The 17,216-nt window shown below is 34.5% G+C and overlaps 1 protein-coding gene across 3 annotated transcripts in view; it reads right to left on the bottom strand.

Annotated features, from left to right (window-relative positions):
- ikzf2 (IKAROS family zinc finger 2) overlaps positions 1 to 14,415 on the bottom strand; it is a 28,063-nt gene extending 13,648 nt beyond the window's left edge. Inside the window, exons 1-4 of one of the 3 annotated variants that reach the window (XM_039649719.2) lie at positions 14,137 to 14,415; positions 13,946 to 14,049; positions 9,807 to 9,855; positions 3,915 to 4,019 (exon numbers count right to left, since the gene is read on the bottom strand). In XM_039649719.2, coding sequence (XP_039505653.2) covers positions 3,915 to 4,019; positions 9,807 to 9,840 — 139 coding nt within the window. In that variant the 5' untranslated portion in view covers positions 9,841 to 9,855; positions 13,946 to 14,049; positions 14,137 to 14,415. Of the gene's footprint in view, positions 1 to 3,914; positions 4,020 to 9,806; positions 9,856 to 12,574; positions 13,141 to 13,945; positions 14,050 to 14,136 lie in introns of those variants that run through there. The other 2 variants (XM_089133083.1, XM_039649718.2) reach the window with 2 other exon arrangements.
- Positions 14,416 to 17,216: the final 2,801 nt, after the last annotated feature.

Below are 17,216 nucleotides of genomic sequence, written 5' to 3'. Positions count from 1 at the left end.
AACTCCGAATCAAACTACCCACCGTTTTTGACTTATCCTAATTTATATTGACCTTTGAATATTGTAGCTATCGGTGCACTCCTTCGTGCACCCTCATTATGGATTTTGACCTTTTTGCCAACTTGTAGTTCTGGGTAAAAAAAAGTTGAAAGTTGGCTTAAATCAAGTAAAGTCTGATCAGTCTGAGTGAGGTAACCTTCATTAATCCATACATTATTATATTCACATATAATATTGACATTCGTACATGGATACCACTACCAGGGTTCCTAAAATTTGGCCATGTCCTGCAGAGCTTAGTTCAGACCCTGATCAAATTCACCTATCTGTAATTCTCTAGGAACTTTAAAGACCTTTATTAACTTATTCAGGTGTGTTTGAATAGGTTTGGAAATAACTCTGTAGGGCAGTGGACCTTTAGAACCGGATTTGAGGAACCCTGATTTGTAATACAGTGTATATATATTTATATATATATATATATATATATATATATATAAAGGTAATAAAAAAAATCCTAATTAGAAGATCCCCTCTAAATAGTGCTATACATGTACAGAAACACAGATTAGCATAAGTATGTTACAGTTAAATTACATCTCTTTAAAAACATCCCATTTCGATTAAGAGATTAAGAGTTTACACACGGTGACATGCAGGTTCACAGAGCTTTTGAAATGTAAGTGCTGTGTGGCAGTGCCACAAGATAACCCTCACTTCACTCGCTGGCACTTCCAACGAAGTATTATGGGCGCACTTGCTTAATATTGCACAAGAGATCTTCACTTTCAAAGAAACACTTATGGCTCGCAAGAACAATCGCAAGCTTCGCCGATTACAAAATTGTACCCACAGAAAACACGGTGCAATCCTGTCAACACATCACAGTCGAACGGCATTACCTCAAAGAGTCGAGACGTACTGTATGTTTCTTCCTATTTCTCTGTCCGTTCTGTAATTCGTGACATCAGAAAACAGCCGCTTGCGGTTTAACTATCTATAGCATACACATCATGGAGTATCTATAATGGCTGCAGCTGAGTGAACTTGAAATGGTTGCCGAGACAACATACAGAATCCTGATCAAAGGAGATGAATGAGAACAAAACGCACTCAGTGCTGGGGATCCATAAACCCGAGTCATCGACTAGGCACAGAACAAAAGCAGAGTAAACCAACATAGTCGGATGCATAAATGACGTCCCGGTCTAACTCGAAGGTCTCTTTCTATTAAAATTTCACCTTTGCAAAATGTCTCACCCTTGAATATTAAATTATGGCTTGCACTGACGTCTTCTTTTGAATAAGTTCTTTACAGAATGATACAGTAGATACATGCAGATATGCATCTCTCCATCTCTGCATGCTTGTATAACTAAACTGTCTATGTGTAGGTTAGACTTCTCTTTACACAGTAACATGTTTCTCAACATCCTTTGCAACATGACCAATAAATTATCTAGAAAACCAATCTCCATCTGGGATCATGGTCTGTGCCTCCATCCTTTGGCGGCGAAAGCTTCCCTTTTCTCAGTGTGCACGCTCATGCTGACAACTGACAAGCCCTCCATCTTAACCAGTAGTTGATTTTGAGGAAGGGAGATGTCAAAGAGTGGGCCTATCCCATCAGATCGTAGATAAAGCTGTAACTTCTTTTTTTATATATATATACACTGCAAGATAAAGGTCCTTCCTCTGTCCCTTGCGAGCTGATGCTCACTAATTTCGCCTTTTTCATATATTTTGCATTGAAAAATGAGAGATTGTATTTCATATCCGCATGTTAGAGGGATAGTTCACCCAAAAATAACAAATCTATCATCATTTACTCACCCTTCTTTCAAGCTTTAAAACTCTTTCAAGCTTAGAAAAGGAAACAAAAGCACAGTTAAATATTGTAAAATGTTGGAAAATTAGTAATACTATACGATGCTAATGTTCTAAAGCCATATGAAAGCTTTGTGTGAAAACAGATCAATTCATTATTATTAATCTAATCTTCCTCTCCAGTAAGATTGTTATGTGACAACTGTTGCTGTTGTTGCAATGTGATCATTTAGTCAGCAAGTTGTTTCAAATGGAAAAAAAAAGAACCAAATCAAGAGATTCATTTAAAACTCTGACTCAAAGAATGACTTGTAAACCAGACTTGGCACATTTGTATAGCGACTGAAATTTAGTTATTTTCATCATATGAGGATCATTTTGGAAGAATTTAGATAAATATCAATTCAAAATTGGGGAAGTGCTCCAAAAAAGGGGGAAAAACCAACACACTGTGTTATCTCCTGCAATAAAACTTTTATATATCAATAAATTGCAGTACATCGTTTTGACCAATCAAGGTCTTTGTCAGGCCTTAAGACTTTAGATACAGTTATATGATATGAACCACATTTATGACAATTTTATAGTGCTTTTGCATCCTTTTGAAGCTTGAAAGCTCTAGGTATGAAAAAAAATGACCAGCACATTATTTGGTTAAACTTTTTTTCGATAGTATACTTTAGACATCCTCCTTTTGGAACAAAAATATATGGGAATATATATGCTGCAAAATATAATGAGATATATTAGATGATAAATTTCCAAATATGGGAAACTAGGGCTTATATTTTTCAATATGCAATACATGCATTGAACATGTATGGCTGTATAGTTACATATAAAGTATTTAGAAATTATGAGAAAAATAGCATTACATACACACACATTCACAGAATGAGTAACACATGCATACAGTGTCCAGCATGCAGCATGCTGGGTTTTTGGGATTACCCTTATGCTGAAGAGTAGAGCCTGTGGTTTGATTGACGATTGGCGAGCACCATTAAGACTGTAGCCTATGTTACTATATTTAAAAAGTTATAGCTTTGAACTCCTCAGCACAGAGGTAGTCTCTTTGCTTAATACTTTAGTACATGCAAGTGTGCTTGTGCTATTGTCAACTAGCTTGAACATATGAAACATTTATAATGTAAATAATTATCAAATTAAGAAATAAACTACATTGTACATCTCTCTATATAAGCTTTATTTGTTTATACAGAATGAGTAAATATATGTTCAAAATATTTATGCATATGCAGTACTATATCTTATCACATGTATATCTATATATTATAAAGTGTATTACTGAATATAGAATTACATTTTTCAATATAAGAAAAGTGTCTTATATGTACAGTATTATTCCATATATTTTATTTAATTAACACAATATATTATTCTGTATATTTTTAAATATACCGTTAGATAATTTAATATATTGATAATTCATATATCCGTCATGAGAGTCTACTATAAGAAACTTTGCAACTACTTGTCAACTAACTCTAATTATTTTGCAACTACATGTCAACTACCTCTTATTAGACCAAAGTATTAGTAGACTGTTAGGTTAGGGTTACGTCATAAGTTGAAATGTACTTGCAAAGTTACTTATAGCAAGTAGAATATCTGTTGGAGAACCATCAAAATAAAGTGCAATCAGATATTAAGCAGACAGTCTACTAATACTCTACTGACTGGAAATTTACATGTATTTGTGAAGGGTTTTGATTATATTACGGAATTCTAATGCATTTCTATGCTAATTATAATACATATATTCAAACACGGATTCAATGTTAATCATCGGATAATTTTATATACATTTTATAGCCAGCAGAATATCTGTTGGAGGACCATAAAATTAAAGTTTGCAGATATTAAGCAGAAAGTCTAGTTTTAAGAATTCTAAGAATGAAATAAATGCAGGGTTGGAACAATATGAGGGTGAGTACATGATGATAGAAATTTCATTGTTGGCTGAATTATCCCTTTAAGCTGATCAATGATGCACAACATCTAAGAAAGTCAAATGGGAACAGGCATTGAGGGGAGTGGCCTTGATAGAAGACATGCCTACTTACCAGCAGGGGAATCAGGACTTTTGGAACGCTGGCCATTGGGTGTGCTGGTCGACAGGTCCACCAGCATTCTCGAGTTCTCCTTCCTGGGAGAGCAGTCGCCATTACCTAGGAGACAGAAACAAGTGCACTGAAGACATTGCCGTCATGCTCGAGACAGCACAGCTATTGTGGCTAAATGCAGCTCTTACCTCAGATCTATACGAGCAGACAGTTCAAGGACCAACTCTCTTATTAAAGCCATGCTTTTTGATTATCACTCAAAGATAAAAACATAGAATAAAGGATAACTGTAAGAAAAAGATTCATTTCATACTTTCAACTGTGCTCTACTATTTAATGTTTTCAACTGAATAGTTCATTACACCTTTTTACTGCAATCTACTGTTTTAAAACCGCTGTTTAAGAGGTTTGAGATGCTGATTGGTTAAAACAGTGAGCCTTCTTATTAATTAATACACTTTTCATGTTTTAAAATCAAATATACTCCTCCCTGCAATGTAATAATATGTTTTGTCAGGTATGCAAACAAATGTATTAAAAAAATATTATGTATATCTACTGCATTCTATAATATTTACACACGGACACACTCAGTATATATATATATATATATATATATATATATATATAGTAAACGATTAAAATATTTAATCGTGATTAATCGCATTAATGTCATAGTTAACTCACGATTAATCGCACATTTTTATTTATTCTAAATGTCTCTTGATTTCTTTTTGTCCCATTATTTTTTTCTCATTTTAATGCTCTTATCAACACGGAAAACTGGATCGGCTTGCTTTGTGCAAATTTTTTATTATTGAAAACAACATTGGCATATACTGTGCTCAATTTCACACTAATGTTCTCACTTAGGGCAAATAATCTCTCACACAAATGTAACACTGTCCATCAATAAAAGGGTGAAAGAAATACTGACGAGGTCCTGATATTGACGAGGGGGCGGAGAATTCGCATCAGCTGTGTGAATGTGTGTGTGTTTGGTAATCATTAAGTGGTATTTCAGACTGGACGTGCTGTGATTATGATAGCTCAGTTCACAACGACAAAACACACAAATCACTTTGGTCTTGTCAGTGGGACCATTTGGTAACTTTTTAAAAGTAAACTTCCCATTCAGAATCTTAATGGCATCCATTTCAGCATCTCGCGCTCGACATCCACTCAAAACGTAACGTTAACCAACTATTTGGCCGGCTCGCAAGCCCAAACAAGTGTGTGCGGCGTGCCTGTTGGCCGCGCATGCCACGCCCTGTAGCAAAAGCATGTGAAAAAAACTACGTGATAAAAAACTGACGTTGTTAAAATGGGTCTGCGTTAAAGCCATTAATAAAGCCCTAATATATATATATATATATATATATATATATGAAGAGTTCAGATGCAAAAGCCTCTAAGTGCCATTTGAAATTTTCTTCTAAAATGATCATTTTTATCAAGCTTGTATATTTAAGTTCAGTAATTTCACTTAAATGGCAATGAAGATTACCTATTAATTGCCATTTAAGTGAAATTACTGAACTTAAATATACAAGCTTGATAAAATTGACCATTCTAGAAGAAAATTTAAAATGGCATTTAGAGGCTTTTGCATCTGAACTCTTCATATATATATATATACACACACACGCATAAATTAAACAAATATCTGTATTTGTCTCAGAATATTATTTAACAATTAAAATAATATGTATATAATAAAATGAAAGAATTAATCTGAATGGTTAGATTACACAACAACTGCTTGTATTCACTTTGCACAGTACTGAACCCTACTGTTGTCCATTTAAAACATGCCTCTATAATAGTTGCTGATGCCTTGGTAAAGGAGAGCAACACATCCCATGGTTTTCAGGTACTGTACACACACTGCTTTTAATACCACCCCGTCTCTGTTACCAGAGCTGAAATTTCTCTAGGGTCAATGATCATCTCAACACTTCAGTTTACAGAGACTGTGAGCCATCAACTCATTTGTGGTGAGGTTGTTAAGCTTTCAGCCACATCCTTAAGATTCAGATTGGATTTCCTCATCTCTCCGCGCACTGGCTTTGGGAAATAATATGGCTTCACTCTGGGGGAGCGATTCCTGCTCCCTGATCCCGTTACCCACTGACCCCTTCAGAGCCAAACACTCAATACAACGGCAACGACATTAGACAGCTCTTAATGCTTGCATTATGCATACACACAACCTCCAAGGGCAGTATTACGGCTTAGATCATTCCTTGAACTCCACGTTTATGACTGGAAAGTACCTTGGATGTCACCGTTAAGCTCGCTGTTACATCTCTAACCAATCCACTAAATCTAGTCAGTCCCTCCTTTAAACAGGTTTGTTAGGTAGCAGAGTGAGTCTGCCAAAGGGCTCCAAAACAGTATTCATGGCATTTTTAATGATTCATTTGTCTGTGTTCTTCTTGTGAATCAACAGGTCCTTGTTCAATGTACTATACTACAACAAACACCACCCTTCATAAACTACAGTAGAAAGGTTTTAAAAAGATTCATTAAAACATTACATTTGTGATGAATCAGTAAATGAGGGCCTTTGAGGCGACAGACATCTGTGCTGTCAAGCTGGCAGACAGACACTGTCATTCTGACAGGGAGAGCAACTCAGGGAGACGAAGCCAATGACACAATCCCAAAGCCCGTCTCCTGTTACGGTGCCGGGGTTGAGGGAAATCTCAGGTAACCGGCAGTCCCTTGGCAACGGGAAATAAGCAGCCACTTCGATTTGAGTGACGGCCGAGGGGAGGATTTTCCATAACAGAGTGCTGTGTCTGATGGCCTCCCGGCATGAGAGAGGTTCTCAGGAAAAAAGATCTGTGAGAGCAAACTAAACTCTTGTACAGTAGCGGCTGAAAGAGCTCTCTTATCCCACGTCTAAACAGAACCGCGATAAATATATAGCTAATGCCAACCGCATACAACAAGACTTGTCAGCACATTTAAAGACTCGCAGCTTGACTTAAAAGTCAATTAGATGTTTCTCTTCCGCATGTACACACACACACACACTCCTGTTCAAAAGTTTAGGGTAAGATGTTTTAATGTTTTTTAAAAGAAGTCTCGTGTTCACAAATGTTGCATTTACTTGATAAAAAATAAATAGTATTGTAAATATATTTTTAAATGTAATGTATACCTCTGATGACAAAGCTGAATTTTCAGCATCATTACTCCAGTCTTCAGTGTCACATGATCCTTCAGAAATCATTCTAATATGCTGATTTGCTGCTAAAGAATATGTGCTCTGTTTAAAATGGTTGAGTTGTGGGAACCGTAATACATTTATTTTTGGATTCTGGAAAATTCAAAATAACAGTATTTATAAAGAAATGTATATAGTATTTATATATTATAAATAGTATAATAGATTGTTACACTATACATGTCTTCACTGTCACTTTTAATCAATTTAGCACATCCTTGCTAAATAAAAATATTAAATTAATTAAAAAAAAAACATATTAAAAAAATAAAACAACCCTAAAATATTATAAATTACGCAAAAATGTGTTCTATTTTCTATTCGTTTCCTTTATAGGTCTTTCTTCCCAACTATGAAGTCTTGCAGTGTGCACTTGGCATTGTTATCGATTGAAGAATCTCTGACGCACTTTAATATGTGGCTTTCTCAGTTTTAGAATGATTCCACGCTGTTTAATTTGTTCTATAAATCACATTGAAATTCCCACACATATGATTGTTGATGGCCCTAGAGCTCTATTGTAATAACGGCCTACAGCATACAGTTTATATTAATAAGGCTACCATCTGCCCCCATGCAGTGATGCATGCTGAAAATCCGTAGGCCCATTGGAGACTACTGGAGTGACTACAGGTCTGGCCTGTGACAGTGCTGAGTCAGAATCAGATCCCGATTCACTCATTCGCTGAGACTGTGTATACAAATCAAACAGCAGCCTACAGAATGGACTGTTCCATTCACTTTTTTAGTGGATCAATGAGGAAACTAATTGGGGGTGTTTTTAATAGTGGCCCACGGGTTAAAATCAACCTAAATGACTTCTGTAATATGTTTTCAGAGCAAAATGGGATATTCAATGAGGGGGGGAAATGACTTTTATTCATGAGGTATTGATTGAATCACAAAAAGTGGATGTTAAAAATGGAAAAAAAAGTTATAAAATTTGTATTTGATTTTTTTGAATAATTATTGAAGTAACATTGGTCAATCTGGATTTCATGTTGACTGTGCCCAAATCACTTCAGCGCTCTATAAGTCAAACACAGTGATTCCACAAAGGTTTCCGTCGGCTGTATTACATTAGTGGGGGTGGAGCCTGAAGACAGGTTCTGTGCCAGAGTGGCGATACTAGACAAGAAAAAGTTTTTAACAGGATCGGTTCTCCCAGGAAAGAGAGTGATTGGTTGTGGCATGTTCGAGTGTGTAAAGTTCGAGCGTGGATCAGGTTTATCCTGTCCGTCCACACACCTCCAAGCCATCCTTCCACATCAAACACAAAACACATTCCCACTCACGCTCCTTGCCACCTGCCACCGTTGAACTGCTCTTTAAAAGGGGGACGAAATCTTTTTAGCATATCAATAGCAGTTTACTGTACAAAAGGTTGAAGTAGCCTGTGATATGAGATGGACAAACGCAAAACTGTCTTTTTATGAAAGCAAGCTGTTTGACTATAACTAGTTTTGGGGGAAACTATCAAGTGGTTTTAAACCAGAAAAGAATTAACCTGAAGAAAAAAAGCTAAATATTGCCGTGAAGACATTTTGACACATCTAAGCACATCTTCAAGTCATTAACAACTTCATTATCTTGAACTATAAAGAGTTATGTTTTCTGAAACGTGATAAAGCTATTCAAAAACCAGGTGTTGTTCGACATTCATACATGCTTTTAAAATATAACGAGCCCTTTAAGAAAGGAAAAATGCCTTTGAGAGTCTATGGAACCAAGTTAAACTGTAAACTTTTCATTTTCCAAGACACCTGCAAGAATTTTTAGACGAGGGACGTTTTATCAGCATGTTCCATCTGAGGGAATCTGCCGGGGGAGTTAACGGGCTTGAAGGTACCACTGTGCACCTGGTACTGAAGCCCTGTCCAGATAACAAATCTCGAGGGGAGCCAAGAGTCGATGCTTTTCAACTGGATCTTGGGGCCAGCGAGTGTGCTTGACTACTGCACATATTCATAAAGCAGAACTGGTCCTAAAAGCTGTAGACAAACTCCCACAGTGCTCTAAGAATTAGATAGCATATCTGAAAAAAATAAAAAAAAAAATAAAAAAAAAATATATATATATATATTATTTTTATTTTTTTATTTTTTTTACAATGGAAAAGCAATAGATAAGCTTTTTTGACCAGGTCTTCCAAATTGATTTACAGAAAGAATTCCTTTATAAACCTTGGTCCAAATATGTGTCGCTCATTTTAAGAAGTCAGGGGAAAAAAGACAATAATCAATAGGCTTGAGTCTAAACCCAATGAAGTGTGTGCCTTATACACACGCAGCATGTGAGAAACAGAGAAGCAGGTGACATGTTAATAACATTGTGATGACGGAACAGCTTGACTATTTTAGGTCTGTATGTGCTCTGATTGATACAGTAGAACTATTACTGTGCTAATATGTTCTTATCTTGCATTGTTTCCATGCATTGCTTATCTTGCATTTATTTCCAATTAGCTTTTGTCTATTAGAACAGAATTGGAAAATGAACTTTAAATGCATTCAATAATTCACTATACAGGTTAAAAAACATTTTTGACATTAAAAATGCAATTTAAGATGTTTTTATGTGCTAAATAAAGGATGTTCTTATATATATATATTTTTTTTGAAAGTGGCCATTAAAGTGTATGCAAATACTTGACTTACTCGCAATATAGCCATTCGACGCCTCCATGTCCATTTTCAGGGGGTAGAGCTGTGAAATAAAGAGTTATAAATTAGATGTAGGATTTTGCATTGTTCTATAATTTAAAAAAATGGTCATTTAACAAGCATTACTGGAACAGGTTTCTTTAAATATTTGCAGTATTTTTTTTTTTAGTCTTTAAAACTGATTAACCACGGTATTATATAATAATGTTCTGTTTTTCCTCCAAATTATGCAACACCTTAAGTACATTCACTAGACGTTCAATGTCGACAGTTCATTTGTAATACATTTTTCATTTCAAAGACATATCTGGCACATAAACGAACTGCCGTGAAAAAAAGAGACACTAATGTACGATTTCTCAATGTTAAGCTTTTATCTTACAGTTTTTTAGCTCTACTGCACTGAATCCAACTGTCTGTATCACAGTCATACAATCTTCAAAAATAAAAAAATGTTTTTTATGAAACATCTAAATTGTCTTCTGAAGTATTAGGGAAGTAACATATAAAGTGACAACTTCCTGGTTAGTCAAAAAAAGATACATGCAAAGCGTGAAAATTGACATGTTTTCATAGAGTTTCAGGTCCTTCTGAAACAAGTCTAAAATTAAAAGTTTGGACAGAGCAAAGTGAGCTGTAAAAATCAACGACGCTTATTCTGATGTACAGCATATCGTCCATCAGATCGTATGAAAGCTGGCCTTATCGCTGGATAGAAACATGGATACTGGTTCTATAAGCTTTACAGGTTTCCTTTAAACTAAAATAAATCTAAGGCTTATTTTAGAGCACAATCAGATGGAATCATCAATTTCACACAGAAAAACAAGCAAAGCATTAATATGCTTTTACTGGTTTAATATTCCATAACGGACTGGGAGGGATGTCATTTTCACTTGTGATGACAAAAAATAGCAATTCCGTGACGTTTTCGAAATACCACAAACAAGAGCTACTGTATTGTTTATGTTTCACCGGACGGAAAGCGCAAAAATATATTATCTTGGCTTAGTCACAAATTATCCTTATAGAACCTCATTTATGACAGAGCTTAGGGCATCTATAAACACTGGGTCAGGTTTTTATTTTATTTATTTTATTTTTTTTCTATTTCAACTTTAAAATGTTTAATTGCTAGGGTTTTATGAGTATTTCTAAACCCATTAAGTAAATACCACGTAAACCAATTAAGCAGCTTAATAAATAAACGCTCTTATGCTTTAATAAATCGCAGATGCTAAATGCACTTAAAGTAATATAAACATTTGTTTTATCTCTCTACTCTTCCATATCGCTATGTGGCAATGCACGGTCCTTTAAACATTCATAATGTGCACACATACAGTGCATTAAACAATAATAAATCAGTAAAATATCAAGTTAACTTTTAAGTCCTTATCAAATCAGGAACTACACAATATCACGAACCATCTTTCCTGATATCCCATTAATTATGAGCAGTGCACCTGGATACTCTGACCCTGATCAAAGTTTCTGAAATAAACAAGACACAAATTACAGCTCCTTGATATGGAAATACAACCAAATGATATCTCAAATTAAAAAGCACTAGGAGTGAAGTTGTCCCTATGTATGGTGTATCGCGCTGCGCTTCTCCAGGGGACCTAACACACACTGATCACGGCACGCGTGTGCATAACCTTAACCATCCAGCACTACAACAAAACACTATCGTCCCGGATCAATTCCTGAATATCAGTAGACTACTTCGATCTAATTAAACCCCTTTGAGATGCAATGGATGTTACATGCATTATAGAGGTCAATGATGAATAAGGATTTAAAAAAGAGAACTGTTAAAAATCAAATGCAAAACACATGTAACATATCCTTAGAAATGTAATCATTGGGTTCATGTTTAGAGTGGGGGGGGGGGGGGGGGGAGACCATTTAAACAGGAAAACAAAAATGTGGTGTGTGTGTGTGGTGTAACCCTCATGTAAAAAAAAACAAGTTTTCAAGTACCTACACCATATGATCATAATCTGGTTATTTAAACACATTGTCAAGTTAACATTTAAAAATTATTTTTAAATTATTCTTGATTGAGGAATATCAAAAAGGTGTTCTTAGTGTAACTCTATTTGAAAAATATTTGAATTAAAAAAGTCAGAATACATGAAAATCATGACAGTAATGAGGGTCTACAGGGGTCTCTGTTTTATGATTGTCACATGAAAACAAAATGGCGTCTTGCATGCTTATGCCAAACTGACTTAATTATTTTTAAAATATTAATAATATTTAAAAAAAAATACCAATAATGTCTCAAAATTGATTTAATTTTTTTAATAGATTGTATGAACCTAATTCCACCAACATTTTCAATAACATTAACCTTAATTACTTCCTTGGCTCTACATATTTACAATATTCGGACAGTTACAATGTCTTCTCTCTCTTTTTTTTTTTTTACTTTAAGCCTCACAATTATATACATCTATAACTTGTTCAACATTTCTTGAGTTATCCTCTATGATATATATATATATATATATATATATATATATATATATATATATAAGAAATGTTGAACAAGTTATTAGATTCTGACAAAAATAGCATCACAATAAACGGATGTTAATGATATTACTGTATTTGGGCTATGTCACTTGAGGTATCAGCTTTAATACATAATGTCAGCATTATAATCTACAAAAAAAAGTCTTTCTGGACTTTAATTGAACTACAAGACTCTACGAGATGTTAACCATTAAAGATGATTGCATTGAAACTTTTACCTTTTTGTTTGGTCTCCCCCCTGTGAAAACGCAAGTAAGTCTCCAAAGAAATCCTTGCGCAAAAAAAAAAGAAAAAGAAACGCGTGAAATTATTTCCAATGACAGAGGCTTTTCAGAGTCTACTGTGATGATGAAGAAGTCCTCTGATGACTGTCATGTTCAACTGGAGTTCATATTGGTCACAAACAGGGGACGATCTTGCCCCAAATGAAAAAAAAAAGAAGAAAAAAAAAAAAAACTTAGGAAGCAAGCTGCTTCTTGGGTTTCTATCGTTTGGTGACTTCCTTTGCGCCGAACAAGCCCGTCAGCTTTTCCATTTCACACGCGTCTACGCGCTTTCCCCCCGACTATTAGATTTCTTCCTCTGATCTGAAACTGCTTTGACATAGTGAAGTGAAACCTGTGCCTGTTCAACACCTGGGTCAATCGATGTCAGGCTGGGGCGAATACTCAACTGGATCCACCGGTTCCAAGGGAATTAAGCCATAAATAAGGAAATGATGGGAACTGCCTACAAACAGGCTTAGAGCCCAATAATTCCACCTGTCTGACAGTCCATCAAAGGTTGTGGGATGAGTGTGTGCGTGTTTTCTTTATGCTTCATGTGCAGCTCAGTATTCATGTGACACATACGCCGACAGTATTCACATGCATTTAAATGCTCTTTGCAGACGCGTCATTGAATTCTCGCAATATAGGCTGTACGCACATTTAGAAAAACGATTCATATTGATGGCGAATGGCAAGGCTGGGAGGGAGTCTTAAAAGTATATCCGTGTTTTCACACAAGTAGGCAATAAAATGAATTTTCAAACGTTTTTTTTTTTAAACATGGATTAAACGTTAGGGTGTTGCTTTTGCCTGAGGAACTGTCTATTGCTAACAAAACATTCGTAGGCCTGCTGGCGTAATTTATTTCAAGTTAATACAGATTTAACCATACCACATAAATCACAAAAAAAAATATATAGGCCTAGTGATGTTTAAAACGTCTTTAAAATATAAAAGTTTAAGATTAGTAATGCACGCGCTAGGGGCGCCAAAACAATCTCACCTGATTGCGCCCTTCAGACATTTTATAAAATCAAAAGTTGATTCCTTTTCAATTCCTTTACTAAATGGCACACTGTTAGGGGAAAATAATTTTACAATCACAAAAAGTGGCCAAGGCCATTGTACTAATTATTCAAGTGATATATATAATGACAGTAGACTTATGTTTTATGCGAGGAAGCAGACACCTGTTGCTATGGTAACCTTAAATTATGCTCGCGAACGATCCGTTTAGCACACTCGGACTAACTTGTAATATAACTTTATTAGTTACTGAAACATTGTTCGAAAACGCTGACGAAAAGCAAGAACACTTACATATAACAAAACTTTGAGACCCACGCCTTCTTTGACCTGTTTTTAGGGGTAGGTGGGGTCAAACTCCCCCATAATTCGCACCCTGACCCAGACGCTTCCTGGACCTGTCAAAACACAGAACATACAGATGCATAAAGCCTTGAAACAAACAAAGGAAAACCTTAACATTCGAAACGGACATTTTAGCTTACCTTTAGCGATGTACGAAGTGACACACTTCCATCTCATCTGATATGGAGTTACAGACAGCGTCTAAATACTGTGTATCCACTGCAGTGCGATAGACACGCAGCAATAGTGATTCCCTTCGCCTGCTTCCTCCATCTTCAGCGACCGTCTGACTCAGAGAAACCGATCTATCAGTGCCGCTCGGTAATCGATTAACGTTAGACGCATTATCACTGCATTTAAAATGCGTTTGGCGTGATCTCCAGCAGGCTGTAGTAGCCTATCTATAAGAACACAGGGAGGAGAAACTTAAATTCAAGCTGCTAATTCTAAACCCTGTGCATGGCGTTTTATAATACATTCATATCATGTTTACTGATTAATATAATATAATTATTAGTACTATAAGCTCTTGTTACGAATATATTCATTATGATTTTAGTAATGACCGCTGTTGTGCTGCAGTCCTTATACATCCATGATTGCCTATCATAACGTTTTCGTTCCGTTATTAAATATATATATATATATATATATATATTTATATTTTCAGTCACATTTATAATGTGGAGGAAGAAAGAGAGAATGAATCAATTATAATAGGCAAAAAATATTTATATATATATATTTAAATAAATAAATAAATAAATAAATAAATAAAAGATTCAGATTTAGCTTCAGTCATTTTCTCTTGGACCCCCTCTACTGGTCGACAAGAGAAATACACCACTGACCTAGTTGGAATCCTGTCAGAACTGTGGAGAGCTGGTGATGTCAGTGAAACAAAAGTCCTTTTTGCAAACATTTATTAAAATTCATCTTATTACAGTATTACATTATGTCCTGCTGCTATAGACTACATATCAGATACAATGCAATGTTAAGTCAAAACAAATGTTAATATTTATAAAAATAAATAAATAAATAAAAACTGTGACTATCTACAATCAGAGAAACCAGGCACCAATGATCTTGACATTTGTTTATCATCCTTGGAGACTGAATAAGCTGTCATTAGGGTCTGAATAAAAATAAGTGTTACTGAGATGTTACACTGAGATGAATGAGGAACTGAAGCAGGTCATGTTAGTCATGAAAGGTTGTGCATTTCCATTTTTTTCATTGTTTCTTTTACAGTAAATTGAAGATGCGGATATTAAAATGTATTACTGTAAGTGAGGTGTTTTAAGAAGGTTACACAAAAAAACAGGATAACAGCTTTTCAATTTCACTAAGCACTCTTTCATTGACTATTAGATTGTGAACTGAAACCTGCATGTTCAACACCTTGGATACATCTAAAATGTTTACTTTAACAAAGGTTTAAAATAGTTTAAAAAATGGTGTGCTATTGTTATTGTGTTTTGTACACACACACACACACACACACACACACACACACACACACACATATATATATATATATATATATATATATATATATATATATATATATATATATACACACAGTGCTGGGTAATAACTGATTAAATGTATTTGGATTAAGTAGTCAAACAGATTACAGTTACTTTTTTTGCTGATTACATGATTAAATGTTAATTCAAATATTCATAATTTTTTGATTTTCCCTAATTCTTCTTTGTCATTTTCTTTTCTAAAAAGGATATTATTGAACATATATATATATATATATATATATATATATATATATATATATATATATATATATATATATATATATATATATACTGTATATAGTTCCTTCACAAACCCCACTTTGCGAAGCCCTGTAATGTTTAATGTACTTCATGTTGTTGATAACAAATAATAGAATATATTTTCTTTCTCATTGTATTCTAAAAGTAGTCAGATTATATTACCAAAAAACATGTAATGTAATGGATCGCATGTAATTTGGAATAAGTACTGTAATGGACTGTAAAAAAATATTGTTGGTTTAACTTAAAAAATGAAGTAACCTGGTTGCCTTAAACTTTTAAGTTCGTTGAAATGGAAAAATTGAGTTAATACAATGAAGTTATCTGAACTACATAAATTATTTAAGTTGATTTGACAAAAGAAAAAATGTTGTGATTACAAATCATGAAAATATTTTTATATATGACAAAAATTGTAGTTAATAACCTTATCCATTACACGTTTAATCGATAATTTGAAAAATGAACAATTTATGTATTATTTATTTATAAAAGTGATCTTGTTGAAAATAAACTAAAGATGCTTTTCTTTGAACAATGTACTGTAATAAGGTCACCGTTTGCATGTCCAACTGTGTTCTTTGAGGCTGCATTGTTTGTTTACTCTGCCATCAACTCTCTGATTTGTAGAAGTATCCTCAGATAACAATCAGTTGCTTTTGTTCAGAGGCTGCTGGTTAACTTTCCATGGTTTAAAAGAGCACTGTTTGAAGTAGAGGGGAAACCGTTAGACGCCCCCCTCCTCTGCCACCCTCTCCCCTATCTTTCTTTTATTTATTTTTACATTACTGTCTACTTTCCTCCCGTCTTTAAGGTTTCAACCATCTATGAATTACCTCATTCATTCTGTAATGGTTTCCACAGTCCTTGCATGATCTTATTTAGTGCCAGTAAATGGACAGTCTCCCAGATGTAGATTTAAGCCCACAGTCCTAAACAAGGATTCTCAGATGAGTGCACTGTAAAAAAAACATCATTTTTTCTTTTGTCAAATCAACTTAGATAATTTATGTAGTTCAGATAACATAATATTTTGAGTTTCTGATGATTAAATCAATCTCCTTTATTGTATTAACTCAATTTTTCCATTTCATTTTCCAACTTAAAATTAAGGCAACCAGGTTACTTATTTATTTATTTAAGTTAAACCAACAATATTTTTTTTTTACAGTGTGCATGTCAGCATAATTTCATTTCAGTAAACAGATTAGGCTATAACTGGACATAAATTCCTCAGTAAATGACTCAAATTTAAGTAAAATTACTATAAATTCAACTAATTTGATTTATGGCTCACCATGGTCATGATGGATTTTGACAAATCATTTAGTTACACATAAAAAATTCAACAACATTGTTGTCAGAAACAAGTTAACTTTAACTTGTAAAGTTAAACAATGGACACTGAAGCCAGAAAACACACC

This window comes from Pimephales promelas, chromosome 7 (assembly GCF_988280905.1).
Source record: "Pimephales promelas chromosome 7, fPimPro1.hap1.1, whole genome shotgun sequence".
In the NCBI taxonomy this organism is placed as follows: domain Eukaryota; kingdom Metazoa; phylum Chordata; class Actinopteri; order Cypriniformes; family Leuciscidae; genus Pimephales; species Pimephales promelas.
Note: the sequence above shows the minus strand (reverse complement) of the source record. Positions and strands in the feature narration are given on the sequence as shown.